The sequence below is a fragment of the Zasmidium cellare genome, assembly GCF_010093935.1.
Source record: "Zasmidium cellare ATCC 36951 unplaced genomic scaffold M409scaffold_1, whole genome shotgun sequence".
In the NCBI taxonomy this organism is placed as follows: Eukaryota; Fungi; Ascomycota; class Dothideomycetes; order Mycosphaerellales; family Mycosphaerellaceae; genus Zasmidium; species Zasmidium cellare.
The window spans coordinates 1,262,712-1,283,717 of record NW_022986945.1 but is presented as its reverse complement, the minus strand read 5'-3'; the positions used below and the strand labels follow the sequence as shown (position 1 = coordinate 1,283,717).

Below are 21,006 nucleotides of genomic sequence, written 5' to 3'. Positions count from 1 at the left end.
CATTGGGACTTGGTGAATGAGTCAAAGAGCATCATCGCGGTTGCATACATCGCATGACTCTCACCACCAGATGCTGCCGCACGTGAAGCACTCTTCAGCTGCTCCCTCCTCCACCACCACACTGCCCGCTGGGCTTCACTAAGACATGGCGGAGCGAATAGCAGAGGTCACGCTGCCCAATGGCGACGACCACGCCTTCGACATCTGGACCGTCCGCCAGACACTGCTCTCAAACTCGACGAAGTTGCGCACTTCCGAGCTCCATAGCATCCACGAAAAGCTCGTGAGTCGAGGTAGGTGTAAGACTTTCCTCCCGCTCGAGGGCGCATCCACCGCAGTACTGACCTATCTATTCGCGCAGAGATTCCATCTTCTCGTATTGCTCCTCTTCTACACGCTCTTTTCGACACATATCCCCTCTACGTCGATACACGATCGCGCCAGGAAGTCGAGTTGTGTTTGTCTGCAATCGCGAGTGGTCCTGACGCTCCGAACTTCATACCTGGATTGGTCAAGGACATCGAGGATGAGACGAACAAGGCTGCGATTGCCCCTGCCAATGCATTCGTTCTGCTGAGATGGAGCTCGCTTCTGATCCAGCACGCTGCGCGAGAGAAAGAGCTGTGGGATTTGTGGGGAAAGACAACACTCAAGGCTCTGACCAACGCCCTAAACACGCTGTTCGCGTCTCAGCCCAAGGATAGCACACGGATAACAGCGTTGCGTGTCAGTCGGCGTGCGATACGCACCGTGCTGAAGTCCCCATTTGGCCCAGATGTGATTGGAGACTGCATATCGACCCTAGCAGCAAAAGCTACCTCTCCGATTCCGAAGAATGCGCTGCTCCTAGGAATCATTGCTGGAGTGTGTAGAAGAGTTCCCGGCCAGGATGGAGTGGTCGAGTCCAGGAAACCAGACTACTTCGCCTTTTATCTGAGAGAGATTCTGGGATCCAAGACTCAGTTGCCAGCGTACATCGCGACCGCCCTGCACGACTTCTTCGCTGCGTACGTGACGGCCGAGGACTTGAAGAAAGAGATCGCGCCTGCTGTCGAGAAAGCTTTGCTAAGAGCTCCAGAGGTCGTCCTGAACGATCTTGTCACGCCTGTCATTGTTGCGCTCCCCGTCGACCTGGACCTGTCGGAGGTGTTGGCCTCCCACTTTGTGAAGCCGCTGCTTGCCAACATTAAATCGACCAACGCCTCGATTCGAGAAGGTGCTGTGCGGACGTTCAAAGCTTTGGCAGCGCGGTCGCGAAACGAGAAGCTAGTCGAGAAGGCTGCTGATGAGGTCCTCACCCCGTTGAAGACGAACAAGGTCACTTCTGCCGATCAACGTGTGCTGCATGCCGAGATGCTCTCAAGCCTTACGCCCACCGCTGCACTGGCTTCGAAGGTACCTCAAGGTCTAATTCCAGTTGCGGCCAAAGAAAACAATGAACCCGCAGCTGCAGCAGAAATTGGCTGTATTGCGACATACGTGCGCTTTGCGCTGGAATCAGACCTCAAACTTGACAAAGTCATAATCGATGCATTCACCAAAGGCTTGGCAGAGAAGCGATTGCCCATGCGCCGAATCTGGGCCTTGCAGCTCGCATCTGGTATTTGGTCAGTGAGTGAAGAGACGCTCAACAACGAGAACACCACAGCCCTCTTCGATGCTTGCGTTGGAAATTTGATCGACTCTTTCAACGAAGTCGTGGCAAACCCTTTACCTGCCGCTCAGAATGGTCAAGTGTCAGTGGCGTACGGTGCGACTGCGCTGTGTCTCGCCAAGGCGCCAGGCATGCCATCCCTGAAGAACGCTCCTGTTGTCAAGAAGGCAGCCATTGCTGGCAAAGTTCTGGTGGCAGAGCCGAAGCCCTCATTCCTGCTGAATCCGCGTGTCTACACCAAATTGACGGCCGAGGATGACTTGCGGTGGTTCCTACATGCCGTCAAGTCTTCCTTTGCGTCCTTGAGCACGGAGAACGGTCAGGATTCACTCGCGATTGCATGGGCACAGACAATCATATACCTCATAAGTTCAACGACTGTGCCTCCCAGCGTGAGGAAAGAGGCGGTCGGCGCATTGAAATCCCTGTATGCTGCGACTCCTCTGCGTACTGCGCAGGTGGTCGTCAACGGTCTTTGGCAATGGTGCGAAGATCTTGAACTCGAGACCAAGGAAAGCACTGCCATTGCCTCAAAGTCAGGACGTGATGAGCTTCACAAAGTCGTTCGAGCTATTTGCTTGGACGCAGAGTCTGCCACGAGTCTTGGGGTCGCCTTGGACCGAGAAGGACTTGAACTGCAGCTAAGAGCATTGCTCGTGCTCTGCCGACCGCAGCTAATCCCAAAAGCCCCTTGGATCGAGTTGTGTATCCGCACTGGAGTCGATCCTGGCGGTCTCGCAGAGAAGTCATCCAGGGACTGTCTAGTTCGAGTGCTCGCCGTCACCGAGAATCCGATTTGGAGGCCACTGCCAGCCTTCCAATCCGCCGCCTGCAGTGCCGCTGCTGACCTTGCTTTTGTGGCGCCTGACGTTTTGACACCGCTAATCGTTGCCCAGATGACCATAGATCTCAATCCAGGTCAACTCGAAGACATTGGACCGACCGAAGCTGCAATATACCGTACTCCAGAGGGTACCGCGTTTGTTGATGTGCTATCGAAACAGCCTCAGGCAAGACAAATCAGCAAAGGCGACAAGGACTACGACACGCTCAAGTGGGAAGAAGAGCTGAGGGCTCAGATCGCTGCTAAGAAAGGCCAAACCAAGAAGCTCACCGCCGACGAGCAGTCAAAGGTCAACGCACAGTTAAAGAAGGAAGCAGAGATCAGGAGCACTGTAGCAGAGGTAGACGCACGTCTTCGACGAGGAATCGGCTTTATCACCGCGCTGGCAATAGGGCCTCCTACAGAAGCGGAAACATGGTTTGGCCCTGCAGTAAAACTGCTGTTCGATGTCATTCAAGCTGGGGCTGCACTCATTCTTGGTGATGCTGCTGCGCTGGGATACTTGCGTTGCGCAGAGAAGACCTCAACTCGTCTCGGCGCCATGCGTCCCTTCGTTGGAGTCGCTACCCTACGGTCCGCTGGAATCACGATCCTACCAGAGAACCTTCTCGCCGAGCCGTTGGGAGATCTAGTGACACGCATACTGTACAGAATCAGATCCCTTGGAGAGCAGCGGCCCTTTGACACGGTCACATTGAGCTACATCGTGGCTTTGGTCTTCCTCGTTCTCGAGAATGGAGGGATTGATCGGGCCTCAAGCGAAGATGTGGACGAACAAATCCTCCTCGCCATCGAGTTTCTCTCATTGCATACAGCCGTCTGCGCCGACACACGACTCCCTCGTCAGAAACTTCTGAGCACTCTCATTACCGCTATGCAAAAATACACTCAGCACTTCCGAGCTTTCAAGGACTGTTTTGCAGATCTATGTCGTCGTGTGGCTCCCAACATGAACACTGCAGAGACCAACACCGCAGTCAAGGGCGTCATTGTTCCGGACGTATCGGTGCGGAACGCTGTCCTGCAGGCCATCAGTGCAGAACTGGAGCTCGTGGATCGCGACTTCTACGAAGAGATATGGCTCGCTTGCCACGACGACGATGAAGAGAATGCAGAGATTGCGCACGAAATTTGGCAGGAGAATGAGCTCAAGATCACCGAGGAGGCAGCCGAACAGTGCTTGGTTTATCTTCAGTCAAGAGACTCCCAGCTGAGGAGAGCTGCTGCGCGAGCAATTGCAGCGGCCGTCAAAGAACATCCTTCTAAATTCACAGACGTGATGAAGAAGATACAGGCTGCATATTTTGAAGCAGCCAAGCCGAAGAAACCCGAACTCGACAGATATGGCATGCCAGTTAAGAAAGACATGTCCGACCCGTGGGAGGCGAGGCATGGATTCGCCCTGGCTTTCAAGGAATTGGCGCCGAGCTTCCCAACCGATCAACTACAACCGTTCCTGGAGTTTCTGATTCAAAACGGGCCCTTGAGCGACAGGAGCACCACTGTGAGAGACAGCATGGTCGAAGCCGCGACTACTATAGTATCGGTTCGTGGTGCAGATCAAGTCGAGCCGCTCATGAAGCTCTGCGAATCTACTCTGGGCAGCAGTAGCAATTCAGAGGCACAAGACCTCGTGAACGAAGCTGTTGTCATTCTGTACGGTGCACTCGCTAGACACTTGCCCAAGGGTGACCAGCGAATACCGAAGGTTGTCAACCGCCTGCTCGCTACGCTAAGCACGCCGTCTGAGTCTGTACAATATGCCGTAGCGCAATGTCTACCACCTTTGGTCCGCGCATCACTCGATCAGGCCGGCCAATACCTGCAGCAGATGATTGATGAGACTTTGCATGCAAAGAAGTACGCTGCTCGTCGCGGAGCAGCTTACGGCCTTGCAGGTATCGTGAAGGGCAGAGGCATATCGATCCTGGGAGAGACCCGCCTTCTATCCACCCTTCGAAGTGCCACTGAGAACAAGAAGGATCCGAACGAGCGCCAGGGAGCTTTCCTCGCCTTCGAGCTGCTATCACTGCTACTGGGACGTCTTTTCGAGCCATACGTCATTCAGATTGTACCTCAAATTCTTTCTGGATTCGGTGACTCCAGTACGGATGTGAGAGAGGCTTGCCTTGACGCTGCAAAGACATGCTTTGCTACTCTCAGTTCGTACGGAGTCAAGTTGGTTCTGCCACAGCTACTGGAGGGCCTGGAAGAGCAACAATGGCGAAGCAAGAAAGGTGCCTGCGACTCTTTGGGAGCAATGGCTTATCTCGACCCCCAGCAACTTGCAGTATCGCTCCCAGACATCATTCCGCCCCTCACGGATGTCCTAAACGACAGTCACAAGGAAGTGCGAGCATCTGCCAATCGAAGCTTGCAGCGCTTTGGAGAAGTGATTAGCAACCCAGAAGTCAAGAGCCAGGTCAACATTCTACTGAAGGCCTTGAGCGACCCCACCAAATACACCGACGACGCACTTGATGCTCTGATCAAAGTCAGCTTCATCCACTACCTCGATGCTCCATCTTTGGCTTTGGTGGTTCGCATTCTCGAACGTGGCTTGAGCGATCGATCAGCGACCAAGCGAAAAGCCTCTCAAATTATCGGCAGCCTGGCGCATCTTACAGAGAAGAAAGATCTCATTGCGCATCTTCCGATCTTGGTAGCTGGTCTGAGGGTGGCGGTCGTCGATCCTGTCCCGGCAACTCGTGCCACCGCTTCCAAGGCACTTGGTTCGACGATCGAGAAACTCGGCGAAGACGCTCTTCCTGATCTCATCCCAAGCTTGATGTCTACTCTCAAAGCTGACGCTGGTGCCGGTGATCGTCTTGGATCCGCTCAAGCACTCTCCGAAGTGCTTGCTGGTCTTGGTACCAGCCGACTCGAGGAGACTCTGCCAACTATTCTGCAAAACGTTTCGAGTTCAAAAGCTTCCGTCCGCGAGGGCTTCATGTCTCTCTTCATCTTCTTGCCCGCTTGCTTCGGAAACAGTTTCTCGAATTACCTTGCCAAGATCATTCCACCCATCCTGGCAGGTCTCGCAGACGACGTGGAATCTATCAGAGATACTGCTCTTCGTGCAGGACGCCTGCTTGTCAAGAACTTCTCCGCACGCTCGGTCGACCTCTTGCTGCCCGAATTGGAGCGTGGTCTCGCCGATGACAGCTACCGTATCCGTCTCAGCTCCGTTGAGCTCGTGGGAGATCTGCTGTTCAACCTTACTGGTATCAGTGGCAAAGCTGAAGCTGAAGATCTGGAAGAGGGCGCCAACGAAGCCGGACAATCCCTTATTGAAGCTCTTGGTGAAGAGAAACGCAACAGGGTGCTCTCGGCTCTGTACATCTGTCGCTGTGATACTTCTGGCCTTGTTCGCTCGTCTGCTATGGGTGTCTGGAAGGCACTTGTCTCATCGCCACGGACCCTGCGCGAGCTCATCCCAACTCTTACGCAATTGCTCATTCGGAGATTGGCTAGCTCGAACATGGAGCAGAAGGTCATTGCCGGTAATGCTCTCGGCGAACTTATTAGGAAAGCTGGAGAAGGCGTGCTTGCAACGCTTCTGCCCACACTCGAGGAGGGACTGCAGACCTCTACGGATACAGATGCCAGGCAAGGTATTTGCATTGCCTTGCGCGAATTGATCACTTCTGCCGCGCCAGACTCGCTAGAGGATTACGAGAAGACGTTGATCTCGATCGTGCGGATCGCTCTGGTTGACTCAAATGAGGATGTCAGAGAGGCTGCAGCAGAGGCTTTCGACGCATTGCAGAGAATTCTGGGCAAGCGCGCTGTCGATCAAGTGCTACCTCACCTACTCAACCTTTTGCGTTCCGAGGAAGACAAGGACAATGCTCTGTCGGCTCTGTTGACCCTTCTGACAGAGGCAACGCGGTCGAACATCATCTTGCCAAACCTGCTCCCAACGCTGCTTACTTCGCCAATATCAGGCTTCAACGCAAAGGCTCTGGCCTCGCTCGCAGAGGTGGCCAGCTCCTCTATGACGAGAAGACTACCCAACATCCTCAATGCGCTCATGGACAACATTGTGGTCTGCAAAGACCCAGAACTCAAGTCAGATCTCGACAGCGCGTTCGACACCATCTTGCTGTCTGTCGATGAATACGATGGGCTGAACACTATGATGAGCGCAATGCTCACTCTTGCTAAGCACGATGACCACCGCCGTCGTGCTGCAGCAGACCTTCATCTTGCCAAGTTCTTCGAAGCCACGGATGTCGATTTCTCGCGCTACTACCCTGATCTCATTCGCGCACTGCTCATCGCGTTCGATGATCGTGACGCAGAAGTGGTCAAGGCTGCTTGGACGGCATTGAATGCTCTCATGCAGAAGCTTAGAAAGGAAGAGATGGAGTCGTTGGTCATATCAACGAAACAGACTTTGAACCAAGTCGGCGTTGCTGGCCACGCATTGCCTGGATTCTCACTGCCGAAGGGCATCAACGCTATCCTGCCGATATTCCTGCAGGGTTTGATGAATGGTTCTGCAGAGCAGCGGACTCAGGCTGCCCTTGCTTTGTCTGACTTGATCGATCGCACCAGTGCTGAGAGCTTGAAACCGTTCGTGACGCAGATTACTGGTCCGCTCATTCGTGTGGTTTCTGAGCGATCCACGGAGCTCAAGGCGGCGATTCTTCTGACGTTGAACAACTTGCTGGAGAAGATTCCGACATTCTTGAAGCCGTTCTTGCCACAACTCCAGCGCACTTTCGCCAAATCGCTTGCCGATCCTTCGAGCGAGGTCCTGCGAACCAGGGCTGCTCGTGCGCTTGGTACGCTCATTACCATGACGCCTCGAATTGATCCCTTGATTGCTGAGCTGGTCACTGGATCGAAGACGAGTGATTCAGGTGTCAGAAATGCGATGTTGAAGGCACTATATGAGGTTGTGAGCAAGGCAGGCGCCAACATGAACGACGTGTCGAGGAGCTCCATTTTGGGTCTCATCGATTCGGAATCTGGAGAGAGTGACGACTCGTTGAACATCACCTTTGCCAAGTTGCTTGGTGCGCTCATCAAAGTGTTACCAGCAGATGCTGCCACACAACTGATCAAGGGCCGTGTCTTGACCAAGGACTTCAGCCACTCATCTGTCTTGGCACTTAATGCCGTCCTGGTCGAGGCACCCGAGACTCTAACGGATCACCTTGACGAGATCACACGTTCGTTGATCGTACAAGGCATCGGCAGCAGTCAGCCTTTCATTGCGGACAATGCTGTGCTGGCATCAGGGAAGTACCTTCTCACCGAGACAGGCAACAAGAGCTTTGAGGCCACCAAACCTATCCTCGAAGCACTCGCGGCCGTGATACCTGCGGGTAAACCAGTCGACACTCGCCGTCTCGCTCTTGTGGTCATTCGAACCGTCAGCCGCGAGAACAAAGAGCTCATCCGCCCACACCTGAACATCCTCGTCCTACCGATCTTCCGGAGTGTACGAGACCCGGTCATCCCCGTCAAGCTCTCTGCTGAAGCAGCGTTCTTGTCGATTTTCCAGGTCGTGGAGGAAGAAGGTGCGGTCTTTGAGAAGTACATGCAAGGCCCTGGAGCCAGCCTTGGGCCGGGCGATAAGAGAAGCATACAAGAGTACTTCAAGCGTATTGCTTTGCGACTCAGCACCCAGGCCAAGGAGAGGAAGGAGGCTGAAGGTGGCGCCGGCGGACTTGGTCTCACTAGCGATGAGAAGGAGGATGAGAGGGAAGTGTGGTCGATTGGAAAGGTCGATCTGGGTGAGGGTGGATTCTCAGACGATTGAGAGGCTTTCACGTAGACAATCGTGAGTAGAAATGTGAGTCCATTTACTCTGCCTATAGGCTGCTTCTGCTGTCGTTCCCCGTTGCACAGGCCTAAGACTTCTCGATCGCCACTGCAACCTGCTGGCTCTGCGTCTGCACATCAGTAACATAGCTCCCAAACTGCCTCGCAGGCACCCTCTTCCTAAACATCTCATCCAACTCTTCATAACTGCGGTTTGCAGTTTCTGGTTGGAAAAAGAAAAGAAACGCAATACACGGCACACAAAGTCCTCCAAAAACAAACCCCACCGTCCCTCCCATATCCGCCTCACCCGGATTAAACATATACGGCAACACAAATGCCCACATCAAACTGAAAGAATTCGAAACCGCCAGCCCAATCGCTATCGTCTTCACCCTCAACCGCGCCGCCGCCGTCTCCGTCAAACACGTATACGCCGTCGCGCCGATGCTCACGTTGTAGCCCCAGCAGTATACCAGGATCATGGCGATGCGGCCTTTGAGTTGCGCGGTGGTTCCGCCGACTGCGAGGCCGCCCATGATCCAGAGGACGAGGGTGAGGCCGATGGTGCCGTAGAGGGTTAGGGAGCGGCGGCCGAGTTTGTCGACGAGGTACCACCTAAAGAGAGGGGGCGGAGGTCAGTATGTCTCAAACTTGAGAGATTCTTCTCGGAAAGGAGGCTCAGCTCGATGCAGCCAGCAATGCTGTTGATGGCATAGACTGCCTGACATTGGGCGAGAGCCTTCCATCCTTTGATTTGACTCACGAGATCACGTTGCCGAACATGGAGAGGACTTGTTGGATGATTTGGAGTTTGAAGGACATGGAGGTTGAGTAGCCGGCGACTTGGGCGTAGTAGGTTGAATAGGAGGCTGCGAAGTTTATGCCGGTGAACTGTTGGATCAAGAGGGGAGCGAAGGAGACGATGGTCCTTCGGAGATTAGACTTGCGGAAGCATTCGAGGTAGGTGACGCCTTCGGTTTCTTGTCTGACTTCTTCGAGGGTGAAGCTAATGTGTGCGAGGGCTTTTACATCATCGCCGGATGCAGATCTGTAGCCGAGTCTTTGGAGGCTTCGAAGGGCTTTTTCTTCGCGTCCCTTGCTGGCGAGCCACCTGCAAAGGTGTCAGTATTTGTACCGGTGGCTTGGACGGACTGTCGAAAGGGGGGATACCACGGGGATTCTGGCATGAACTAGATGAACATCGCCGCGACGGCGGCAAAGCCGTATTGAGAGCAGAAGATGGCACGGTAGGCCCATCGGTTAGTGTACGACCCAGTGCTATTGATGATCAAGGCGACAGTGAACGGCCCGACGGTATATGCCAAAGCAATGGCACAAGTCATCAATCCACGCAACGCCAATGGTACGATCTCGCCGATGTATGTTCCTGCGCACGCTTGGATCGTGCCGACCGCGAAGCCATTGAGGAACTTGCCCCCGAAGAAGAGCTCGTTGGTCGTAGCGACAAACTCCATCGTGACAGCACCGAAGGATACGACAAGAGCACCAATGATAGCGTTTCTGCGGCCGATCCAGTCTGCAACCTGGCCTCCAAACAGAGCCCCAATGACCTGAGACGCAACAGTGGCTCCGTTGAATGCAGACTGCCACTTGGAATCAAGCACATAGTTTCCGTCGTAGAAGTTCCCGAAATCTTTTCGAAACTCTGGAATCGAGAGGATGGAACCGGAGGCCTGGTTCTCGAACGAGACGAGGAGAACGGTCCAGACGGCGTAGAGGCACCAGATGAAGGCCCAGGGTTGCTTCTTGATGGCTTGCCATTTGCTTGTCTCGTGCTCTTCTTGGTTCGCGATTGCGGCGAGGTCTTGGTGGTGTTCTTTGTGAAGGATCTCGGGGTTCTTCTCTTCGATCGACATCTTGAGAAGTGGGACTTGAGGGGCCAATGGTTGGAAAAGAGAAAAAAATGGCAAGGTGTCTAGGCCCTTAGGAATGCTACGAAGTTGGAACGAGGCACAACCTGGAATATATCTTGACCACCCGGGGTATGAACGACCCGACGACGAATACCAACTGACTCAAACAATGCACCCCAACCTCCAGTACCTGACCCGAACATCGCATGTTCTCGCTATGGCAGTTCGCATCGGGATGGCCACGCGATCCTCCCCAGAGAACGCGCATGACCCCATGGGCACTCCACAGCCAGATCTGGCAACAGGAGACGCCGATGGCTTGGGGAAATGAAATCGTTTGTATGCAGAAGGCAGTTGGAAGCCTTTTACCAAGGTTATTGCGCGGCCGTTCACGGCAATATGTTCACCCACAACTACCGGTGCTGTGCCATTCGCTAGCTTGTGGTGGACTGGCTCCATCCTGCAAGGATATGCGGACCGTGAAGCCGGACGGTGTCGGCGAAAGGATCGTTTTTGGAGACATCATTTGTTGACTTATTAATAGATGTAATTTCAATATCCAAGGACTGAAACTTGACGGAAACAATACGACTCAACAATCCATCATGAAAGACCAATCGACATTCCGCTGCTGCGATGACAAAACCCGTGTCTTCATCGTCTCAGACATCTCGAACGAACCAGACGATGCCGAGTCACTTGTTCGATATCTGCTATACTGCAACGAGTTCGAGACCCGGGGATTAGTAGCCTGCACGTCGACATGGATGAAACGGGCAGTCCACCGGGGGGACATGCACAAGATCATTGATGCTTACGAGAAAATCGTTGACAATCTGAACAAGAATGTTCATCCGCATAACCAGTATCCTAGCGCCGAAAGCATCAGAGCTCTGGTCAAAACTGGACCGGTACTCTATGGCAAAGAGGCGCTGGAACCGGATGTGCCCCTGAGTGAAGGCGCGAAGCTGCTGATCGAACGACTGGATGAGTCGGATCGACCTCTTTGGATCCTCTGCTGGGGCGGCACCAACTTCCTGGCACAAGCCCTTCAACATGTTAGCAAGAATAGATCTCCTGAATAGAGCGCCCGTCTGCGATCCAAAATGCGGGTCTACGCCCTCTCAGATCAAGACGACACGGGGGCTTGGATTCGCCACCGGTATCCAGATATCTTCTACATTGCTAGCGTCCATGGCTGGAATCAGTACGGTTTAGCAGCTTGGACAGGCATCTCAGGCGACAAGTTCTATGGTTTTGATCAAGGCGGTCCTTCTTTCGAGAAGATGACGAAGGAGTGGATTAAGGAGAACATCCAGATTGGTTCTTTAGGGGCCGCTTATCCTGACTATCTGTTCATTCCGGAAGGGGACACGCCGAAGTTCCTATATCTTATACAGAATGGTCTTGGCAGTGCTGAACATCCGGAATGGGGTAGCTGGGGAGGACGATATCTCCCGTCGAATGCTGGTGTTGTCTCGAATCACTATGCCGATGCTGTTGATAGAGTTGTGGGGGCGGATGGATGTACGCATGTGAGCAATCAGGCTGCCGTCTGGCGATGGCGGGATGCGTTCCAAGACAGTTTCGCTGCACGAATACAGTGGATTTTGAGTGACGATAACTCAAACACCAACCACGCCCCCATCATCGTCGTCAACGGAAGCAGTCAAGGTCCTGAGCCTATATTTATCGAAGCCGAAGCCGACTCTGAAATCGACCTCGACACAACAGGGACATACGACCCCGACGGAGACGAGCTGACCTATCACTGGTTCCAGTACAAAGACATCACAGCAACGCAGTGGTGGGTCGACGCTGAAGTCCACGACGTAGCCTTCGTCGATCAAGATCCAAGCAAGCCTGGGACGAAAGTGAAAGTCAAGCTTCCACCGCCGGATAAGTGTGCTGTGGATATTTTTACCAGACAACCACAAGCTAAAGGCCAGATTCTGCATTTGATTTTGGAAGTCAAGTACAAGGGAAGTCCGCCTTTGACATCGTATAAGAGGGTTGTGGTGCAGGTTACGAATCCAAGGCTTTTAGGGGGCCAGGAGAAGCCGGCTGAGTCGATTGCTGAGGCGCATCGAGGTTGACCTCAGCCCGGAAGGTAGATGAATAGAGCAGTGAGGAAGTCAATGAAGGCAGCGCTCAGCTATGAAGTGACTAGAGTGATCAATTAGCTAGGCTTCAAATGAAGGATGCAGCGAAGGCCGATGAGATTTGATTGAGGATTTCAGTACAGATACAAATAAACTATGAGTGAAGATACAGGCGAGGTAACAAGGAAGCTTGATATGTTATCCGCTCGTTCGACTGTTTCCCCTTGTTTATACTCATATCTTCTCAACGATCTTAGGCCCAGACAGCCTCACGCGAGCTGCTGCGATAAAACAGGAGCCAGCAAACATAATGACTCCCGCAAAAATCTGCAACCCAGTGTACTTCCCATCCCAACGAGTAATCAACGCTCCTCCTATCGGATTGCTAATTAATGCTGCGATTGAAATCGTGGCGAAAAATGTACCCGTCCTGACACCGATCTTTCTCACATCTGATATCTGCGCAATCATTGAGGGCGCCAGGCTGACAAAAGCGCCACTGCCGAAGCCGTAGAGGGCAGCAAAGACGATTATGGGGGCGTTGGCTTTCGAGGGAATCCACATGGCCAGCACGATTACAGCCGAGAAGAAGCACATGATTATAGTCATGTTGAAACGACCAATCCTGTCTGCAACGTAGCCAGGGAGGACTCGACCGAAGAGTGAGGCTGCGTTGAGAATCGAGACGAGATATTGGGCGAGGTTCTCGCTCATGCCATATTCGACGGCTTCCGTGATAATGTAGTTGATCTACAATGGTTAGTCAACATCGATGGCTTGAGCAGGGTCGTACTTACAGGGATGAAAAGGCCCAGGAAGAACAAGAAGCTACCAAAGGCCGTCAGGTCGAAGGGAACCTCCTTCAGTGGTTCAATGAACGCCATGAGCTTGAATGGCGTCTTCCGGGGCGGCATCCTCGAGGTGATTGTCAGGTTCGCGATGATCATCAAGAACAGGATCAGGAACGCCGCGATCCGCATGCTCCAACCGAATCCAACGTCATCAATGAGCCGCTGAATCATGATTGGAAAAATGACTCCACCCAACGAACTTCCAGCAGCAACGATACCGAATGCAAAAGCCCTCTTCTTGTAGAACCATGTCGTGATCGAAGCCATGGCCGGGAAGAAGATCATGCAGACACCAATCGGAGAACATATTCCTTGTGCCAGGATGAATTGATAGTATTCCGTGCACAGCGAGGTCATCATGAGGCCGAAGACGTGTAGGAAGGTGCCTACAATGAGCAACCACCTGTGTCCATATCTGTCGAGGATAGCTCCAACGACCGGCCCCAGGAAGAAGTTCATAAACGTCTCCAAGCTGGGAATCCACGCGATTGTGCTAGGCGAGTACTCTGCCAATTGATGCGTTTGGTAGTAGTTCTGGAAGACGGCAATGGCGTTGATCCATCCGAAGGAGCAGAAGAGGGTGCAGAAGCCGCCGAGGTCTGGATTTTGTCTTGGGTCAAAGATTGCAGGTGGTGGAGCTGCGTTGGACGACTCAGGCTGAGCTCCGCCTTTCTCGATATCGCCTGGGTGGCCGGTCTGTTGTACCTCTGGAAGGATCGCGGATTTTGTCTGGGTCTTAATGGGGTCTGTGGAGGGCTTGAGGTCTTGTGCTAGTTCTTGTATCGTTCCATCGTGCTCTTTCTCGTCCGTGAAAGACGATACGTTGGAAAGCTGGCCTGGCGGCATGGTGAGTGTTGTTGATCGTGGGATGTATGGCGCTCTCTTGGCTGTCGAATTTGGGCATCCAGGAGAGATATACCACAAACAAGGTTATACCAACCAGGCACCACTTCTCCTAGTTTGTCGAAGCAGCGAGTCTCGCAGAATCGGTGTCTACTGGACCCCGAAAAGCCCGCAGCGGTCAAGCCACTTGATATGCAATGCGTGCACAATGGCTGCATTTCGTACAACGTGACCAATCATCGGCCGAATGCGCGGGTCGATCTCTTTGTACATCCTCAACACCCATCGCGCGAACAGCGTGTACGAGGAATGCACGACAACCCGTAGCAATGACATCTTACAGAATTGGAGCCTACGGCTTCAACGGTGGCTCCGTTATGAGCTTGATTAGGATTAAGTTGAGATAAAGGAGACCGGTAGTTGCGGACGACGGAGTCGCTTCCAGTGTCGAACAACCCATCACAGGTCCACCGGTTCGCCCGGTAAAACTTGTGGAAAGGCTGAAGCCACTTGAGTGACTAGAGCCTGCATATTGGATCAGCAGTTTCGTTGATTAATCATGTGAGGTGATGAAGTCTTGTTCGTGGGAGTTGTTGTTGTGCGAGCTTCCTGGGATTCGGACGAGCGACAGGATCATATCTCCGGGCCGAAGGCTGGCGGCAAGTGTTGAGCCGCTCGGCTTCCAATGTCCAAAACGTGCCCGATGCCGACAACAGCAACCAAAGCATGAGGGAACACCTAACTAAGTACATATGTCAAGCCAGACATCTCAAAAGATTATGCCCTGAGGCGGCAATCCGTTCCATGCAAACTGCTGAGGCGACATCATCATGGTAGGGTCGAATTGAGAGAAGCCATCTGCGGAACTGTCCTCGAATCGATCGAGGTTATCCATCATGCTGCCTGCAATAGAGTTGTTGTTCTCAACGGCGAAGTCGCCAACTGCCCCCAAGTCTAGCCAGCTGAACTGGTTGATCGAAGGCGGAGCCGCTTCCATTGGCACTGGCTCTGCGCTTCGATTTGGTACGCCTTGTCCGCCTGGTTGAGCGGTGCCAGGCCTCGTAATGTCGTTAGGTTCAGCGATACTTCCGCGACCGGGCGGCTTCCTCCACAGCAGCCGGATGAGGCGAGAGTAACGTTCTCCCACATCGTTGGGACAGGCACTCGATTTCTGAAGATTGTCCATCGTGTCGCTGATGAGACGCTTTACCGAACCTCTAGTATCACCACCCATCACACCCGTCGATCTCGCTTTATAGAGGAAGACGGCGGAATAGATGACATAAAGGTAGTATCGCAGAGGCATGAAGCGGAACGTCTCTTGAGGGTCGACGAAACTGCAGAAGGTACTCAGCAGAGCCTTGGCAGCATCAATGGCGTCGTAGATGAATCTCGCATCTGGCGTCGCTGCCACATCCGCGAAAGGATAGGCTGGAGCTCGGGCGGTCTGGCCATTGTCCATTGCCTCCTTCATCTTGTTAATCAGTCGATTCAGAGTAGCCTGATATGCAAATGCGTTGACGTAGAGCCGTAGGTATTCGTAGGAAAGGATCAGACTGGCCTTCAGTGGCGGCGAGCAGGTGAAGACGCCCCACGATTCGTTCCAGTGCCTTAAAGCTACGCGGAAGTCGTCGATATATTTCACATATTCGCCTCCAAAGTTGAGCTGATTTGAGCGACTTTTCGTGGCGTATAGCACGTCGTGGGCATTGCTGAAGAGCTGTGTGAGCTCCAAATTTGCTTGGTAAATGGCGGCAAAATCATCGTGGCGGTGAAGACGAGGCTGTAGACTAGGGAAGTCCTGGGCGCGTAAGGCTGTCATAGGGCCAGGACCACGAGACCAGAACGCCTTGCCTATCCTGACCGAGATCTGTCTGTCACTCATATAACAGCTGGCCCAGGCGAGTCGCTTCCTGTTGAGGTCTGCTGTCTGTGCCTCACTCTCTGCACGAAAGCCTGTCCGATCAATTCCAAGAAGGTATCCAAGGCGTATCGCGGTGCCCACGTACATCCAGGCTGCTTGATCTTCTTCACCACGTCCGATGGAGGGCGTCGAATGTGGTCGACGAGGCACCCATTCAGCTAGAATGAGCATTGCTTCGACTGCTTCTACAGAACCTGAACCACTGTAGACAAGGCTGGCGACTAAAGTCTGCATGTGCCAAGAGCAGGCGTCATGCACTTCCCACCAATCCTTCTCATCCTTGGAGGCGACTGTCAGGATTGCCGCCAGAAGGTGTGGCTCTTTCGCGGCGATCGTTGGGAGGTTGTTCGGGTCCATTGCTGCTGGGTTTGCCAGTGGAAAGAATGGATGATACTTCTCCTCGTACCTATATCGCGTGAGCGGCCTAATCCTAGGATAGGTCAAAATTGAATGCTCACCGGTACAACAATGCGTGGATCATCTCTAGACTCAGCTGTCCCTTATTGAAAGGAGGATAGTCAAGTCCACCATTTGGACTTGCCTGAGGTAACTGCGGTCCTCCATTTCCAGTTGCATTCAAACGATTCTCAGGTCTTCCATACACTGAGCTGTGCATTGGTGGCAACTGATTACCCCCAGAATCACGTTCAGCAACATGTGCCAGAAACTCCAAAGCATCAGCTGGGTTCTGAAGATCGGTAGAAGCCACAGTATCGTCTACGGTCATCTTAGCCGTCGGCGTAGCGGCTCCATCATGTGCCAAAGGCGGCAGAGTCCTAGAGTCGGGATCTCGCAGGCTGCTCCAGCTCGGTAAGCGTTGCTGGCGAAGGTTTGCATCGTGTTGGTCGCTTCGAGGAGGTGGGAGTGGTACTGGTCTGATGACACTGTCGATACCTGGAACTTGGCCGTTTCCTTGTTGATTTGCAGCGTCTGAAGTGGTCCTCTTTACACGTCTTCCACCACGACGAGACCCACCCAGAACGCATTCATGCTGTTCACGTATGCATCTCTCACAGGGTGGTCGTCCGGGCTCTCCACTACTGTATCTGTGAATCCGTGGGGTCAGCGGCAATCGACAGGCTGGACAAGGCTGTGTTGGAACGATTCTGCTGTGCCGCCAGAAAGCGATACAGCCAACAAGAAGGCTATTGCAGTGCTGTAGGCTGGCATACGCCTATCTTGGCCGTTGCGTCTCGCCTAGTCGGCTGTAGACGGTATTGTTTGTTGATGTTGATGGAGTGGTTAGAGGGAAAGTGCGACTCACAAATCACAGCGTGACTTCCTCTGTCGACAGTGCAGACAGGCTCGGTAGGTCCTCTTCTCTCGTTCACTCTTCTCCCGCGACTTGGTATGGCTGCCCGAGGCTGGTTTTGCATCACTCTCCGGCGAGCTGGCTTGATAGGCGTTCCCGTTGCCGTTGCTTGTCGCAGAGGCATCCATCGTCTCGTTACGCAACAGTGGAGCGCTGTACAAGGCGAGCCGACTGACGGCAAATGCAGAATGTTAAGGAAGCGGATGACGACGGAGCAAGCACGCAGCGTCTCCTCCCCCGCCCCCATGGAGAGGCCTAGGTCGATCGGCGTGGGATGAAGAAAATCACGCGACGACTCCGAGGAAACCTAAACTGCCCGCCTAACAACCACAGCCTTCCCGATATTAATGCGAGACCATCAGAGCTGGAGTGTTTGGGCTATCACCAATATTCCGGTAGCTGCTTTCTGATATTCATGTTATCTGACATTTCCTACATATAGAGTGGCGAGAGGTGAATGAAAACAGTTGGCGAAGCGAGATGAGCGGCTTCAGACGGCAATTGGCCGAGACAAAACCACCTCACCCTAGTCTGCTCTCCTTGAGAAGTTGGTCCATCATCCGTGCCTCATCCGTCGCTAGTCGATGTTCAGCGCCTGTGAGTTCTGCTGCAAGTTTTGATCTCGTTGCTTTATGAGCATTTTCATTCCATCATGATCGAACCCTTTCTGCCTTACGCACGTTTCTTGACTTACTAACCTCGTTACACAGCGAACAATTGTGTTCTGTTTGCGCCTGGGGCCAGCAGTAGATGGGGGGAGACTCGACAGATGACGGCCTTGAGATGGAGGTGCGAGAGTGACCTGGTCCAAGTATTGCTCCCACGTCGCCTTGGTGATGAGCATCGTGCTCTTCTTCATGGTCTTTGCATCGAACTTGATCAAGCCCATCATCATGTGTGCGCGAAATTCTAACTCGATGTACAGGAGGTCGTCTGGCTCACGCGCTGCAAAGGCGGTCAGTTTGCTGCTGCTTCAGATGTGCTTTTAGATGTCCTTCAGATCCCCTTTAGATCTGCTCCACATCTGCTTGAGATGCAAAAGAGACTTACTCTGATACGCCTCATCGCTCTGGGTATGGCCAAATAGCTGGTCGCTTTGGTTTGGGTAGGTTCAGGGAGCTTGAGGGGTATCGAAAGTGTCGGGAAAGAGCATGTATTCGAATCCTTCGCTCTGGATCTTCATGGTGGTGATAATGTCGCGCCAGTAGGTTTTGCCGTGCTCGTTGGTGTTCCGAAGTTGATACATGAGCAGAACGTCGCCCTCTTGGATCTCGATTGCGTTCTCGAGGACGTCCTCTATGGTAGCCTCGACATCGCTGGGCTTGAGAAGCTCTCCCATGATGAACTGCCGAATCTCTTTCAAGTGGTCCCAGTCAATATTCAGGCCTTGTGCGATTTGCTGCAAGGTTGGATCTGGACGCCTCCACAAAGCCCGCATCGTGTCGCGATCGAGCGGTGGCATCCCACAGCGCGGGATATCGGAGCAGTTCTTCATTTTTGTGATGTGCGGCGCTATGATGATATTGTCGCTGTGAGTGAACTGTATGAATCTAAGTTGAGGATGTGTTGCAGGGAACAGAATTGACCTGAATGAAGTGACTGACAGGTTATATAGAGCTACCTTCAGAATACCACAATTCACACTTCTCTTCACTTCACCTCAATTGCTTGTACTGGAAAGGACCCTCAGCTGCACCTTCCTATCACGATCACCAACCTCATTACACATTTCCGCCACGCAACCTGCGCGCACTGTTCTTTTGAGATGATATCAACCACGCCGACGCCGATCTGTAAGGATCTTGATACGACGTTGCTTCAATGCACTGACAACTCACAGCTGCCCAGCATGGTGTCCACTCGTCGCTCGCAGGACATCGGTCAGCCACCGACTACTCCGTCCGACGCCGTCCGCAGAAGCGCCCGTATCGAGCATAACACTGCCTCACCCGCCAGCGGTAGTATCAGCTGCGGCATCTCCAGACTTAGCTTCAACGATCCTCCAAGTGGCGCCCGAAAGAAAACTCCATCCACTACGAAATCCCTCAAGCGTGCTTTTGACGACCTTGAGGACTCTGAGAACGAAGAGGTTGCTACTGGAACGCCTTCCAAGAATCACAATGTCCCCAAGGATCGCCCAGCCTCACGCAGCAAGAATTGCCGCCAGACTGCTGCTGGTGAGAAGAATATGTCGCTCTCTCCGGACTCTGAGAAGGAGGAGTTTCGTAGCGCACCGTATTCCAAGAATCATATTGTCCCCGAGGACCACCCAATCTCATGCAAGAGCAATAATGGCCTAGCTCTGCATTCCGCCCAGATGAACTCGAGGAGCGCCTCGATGCAGGACGACATGGAAGCAGCGGTGATGGTGAGACTTTAGTAAGTGGAAGGTTCATCCCCATTACTCCTAAGCCATCTAAGCAGCTTGGAGTGCAGTTAGCAGCGCAGTCGCTTCTAGAAAGCCGGAGAGATAGCAGTTCAATACGTTCCTTTATGACCGGAACGAGGGTAGTCTGAACTACACTTCTATATTCATGTTCGCCAACAGAGCTCCCTGCACATTCTTGCCGATGTTAGCTACCCAAAACCGTGTCTCGTTCAGCAAGAATAGCTCCCCTCTTTTCCCAAAACAGAAGTTGGCAACGCCTCCTGGAATCTTGATCTTGCCTACCAGCCTGCCTCCTGGCGTCCATATGGCTACTCCGTCGCCGCAGCCGCTGTAGACATTGCCTTCAAGGTCACATTTGATGCCGTCAGGAATGCCTGTTCGATGTGAGACGTTTAAGTTCCAAGCTCGGCAATCTTTTGACTGACCTTCGTCCGCCATAGCAAACACCCTCCGATTCGACAAGAAATGCGACCGATGCCTCTCGATCACATCAAAAGCATACCTAAGCCTTGAATTAGCGCACATGACACGTGGACTGCCTGCTAGCATCGGGGCCACTACATACACCGTCGAAACCCGTGTGAGGTCCCTGCTCCCATCCCCATGGATCCAGTCGGTATCTGTGATATAAATTGTCTTCTCATCCGGAGAAAAGCAAAGGCCGTTAGGTCGGCCGAACCCATCGGCGACGACTCGAACATCACCAGAGTCTGGATCAAACCTGTACACCTGACACGGCAATTGAGGTGATTGCCGGAAACCTTGCTCGTATCCGTAAATGGGATCGGTAAACCAGATGCTGCCGTCGGTGTGCGTTACGACATCGTTGACGCTTGTAAATTTCCTCCAATGGTACGATGAGATGAGCGTCTTCGTATTGTATGGTGGTCTGGCCTCCATTAGGACCAAGCCACCAGGCTGTGACTTGTTGCCTTGGTCGCAGAAGAGGACTCCGCCCTGGTAGTTGATGCCGCCATTTCCCATCGCTACGTCGGTCTGGATCTCCTCGTGTTGCCATTGATGGTTGGTTGTTCTCGTAATCTTGCCGATCTTGATCTTCAATTTGCCATTGACTTGAAGGATGTTGCTGGTGATGTAGATGGCATCTTGGTCCGGGAAGTAGACTCCTGCTTCATGGGCAAACGGCCAGTCTTTCTCGATGGCAAGTTGAAGGCTTGGAGCATCGCCTAGGAGTTTCAGAAAGGCGTCGTCGTACACGGCAAAAAATGCCTCGTAGAAATCACGCTGAGCAGCAGCATCTTCAGCGATAATCTGCTGCTTTTGCGTTATTCGCTGTCAACCATCAGCTTCAAGTCCATCAGACACGCGCCTAGCACCTCAGTTTACCTTGCAATTCTTGGGAAGACTCATACCTTTCGGCGATGTTCACTTCGATAGCGCTGACGCAGAGCAGCCACCACCTGAAGTAGAGCTC

At 53.0% G+C, this 21,006-nt stretch overlaps 8 protein-coding genes across 8 annotated transcripts; 3 read left to right on the top strand and 5 right to left on the bottom strand.

Annotated features, from left to right (window-relative positions):
• Positions 1–145: 145 nt before the first annotated feature.
• Positions 146–8,271, top strand: M409DRAFT_16153 (uncharacterized protein; the record flags this gene model as incomplete). The annotated part of the gene is made up of 2 exons (XM_033803513.1): positions 146–293; positions 362–8,271. 2 exons carry the CDS (start codon positions 146–148, stop codon positions 8,269–8,271), a joined length of 8,058 nt encoding a protein of 2,685 aa, XP_033674773.1.
• A 91-nt stretch (positions 8,272–8,362) lies between these two features.
• On the bottom strand, positions 8,363–10,153 carry M409DRAFT_62110 (uncharacterized protein; the record flags this gene model as incomplete). Its single annotated transcript, XM_033815023.1, has 3 exons — positions 8,363–8,891; positions 9,040–9,375; positions 9,468–10,153. The coding sequence occupies 3 exons, from the start codon at positions 10,151–10,153 to the stop codon at positions 8,363–8,365; spliced, it is 1,551 nt and encodes a 516-aa protein (XP_033674772.1).
• Positions 10,154–10,755: 602 nt separating this feature from the next.
• On the top strand, positions 10,756–12,246 carry M409DRAFT_16151 (uncharacterized protein; the record flags this gene model as incomplete). The annotated part of the gene is made up of 2 exons (XM_033803512.1): positions 10,756–11,208; positions 11,236–12,246. The coding sequence occupies 2 exons, from the start codon at positions 10,756–10,758 to the stop codon at positions 12,244–12,246; spliced, it is 1,464 nt and encodes a 487-aa protein (XP_033674771.1).
• A 240-nt stretch (positions 12,247–12,486) lies between these two features.
• M409DRAFT_62108 (uncharacterized protein) lies at positions 12,487–14,164 on the bottom strand (the record flags this gene model as incomplete). Its single annotated transcript, XM_033815022.1, has 3 exons — positions 12,487–13,002; positions 13,050–13,786; positions 14,044–14,164. 3 exons carry the CDS (start codon positions 14,162–14,164, stop codon positions 12,487–12,489), a joined length of 1,374 nt encoding a protein of 457 aa, XP_033674770.1.
• A 551-nt stretch (positions 14,165–14,715) lies between these two features.
• M409DRAFT_16149 (uncharacterized protein) lies at positions 14,716–16,597 on the bottom strand (the record flags this gene model as incomplete). Its single annotated transcript, XM_033803511.1, has 2 exons — positions 14,716–16,276; positions 16,329–16,597. The coding sequence occupies 2 exons, from the start codon at positions 16,595–16,597 to the stop codon at positions 14,716–14,718; spliced, it is 1,830 nt and encodes a 609-aa protein (XP_033674769.1).
• A 1,696-nt stretch (positions 16,598–18,293) lies between these two features.
• M409DRAFT_16148 (uncharacterized protein) lies at positions 18,294–18,677 on the bottom strand (the record flags this gene model as incomplete). Its single annotated transcript, XM_033803510.1, has 1 exon — positions 18,294–18,677. The coding sequence occupies one exon, from the start codon at positions 18,675–18,677 to the stop codon at positions 18,294–18,296; it is 384 nt and encodes a 127-aa protein (XP_033674768.1).
• Positions 18,678–19,031: 354 nt separating this feature from the next.
• M409DRAFT_16147 (uncharacterized protein) lies at positions 19,032–19,562 on the top strand (the record flags this gene model as incomplete). Its single annotated transcript, XM_033803509.1, has 1 exon — positions 19,032–19,562. One exon carries the CDS (start codon positions 19,032–19,034, stop codon positions 19,560–19,562), a length of 531 nt encoding a protein of 176 aa, XP_033674767.1.
• A 138-nt stretch (positions 19,563–19,700) lies between these two features.
• M409DRAFT_16146 (uncharacterized protein) lies at positions 19,701–20,942 on the bottom strand (the record flags this gene model as incomplete). Its single annotated transcript, XM_033803508.1, has 4 exons — positions 19,701–19,945; positions 19,997–20,073; positions 20,137–20,864; positions 20,919–20,942. 4 exons carry the CDS (start codon positions 20,940–20,942, stop codon positions 19,701–19,703), a joined length of 1,074 nt encoding a protein of 357 aa, XP_033674766.1.
• Positions 20,943–21,006: the final 64 nt, after the last annotated feature.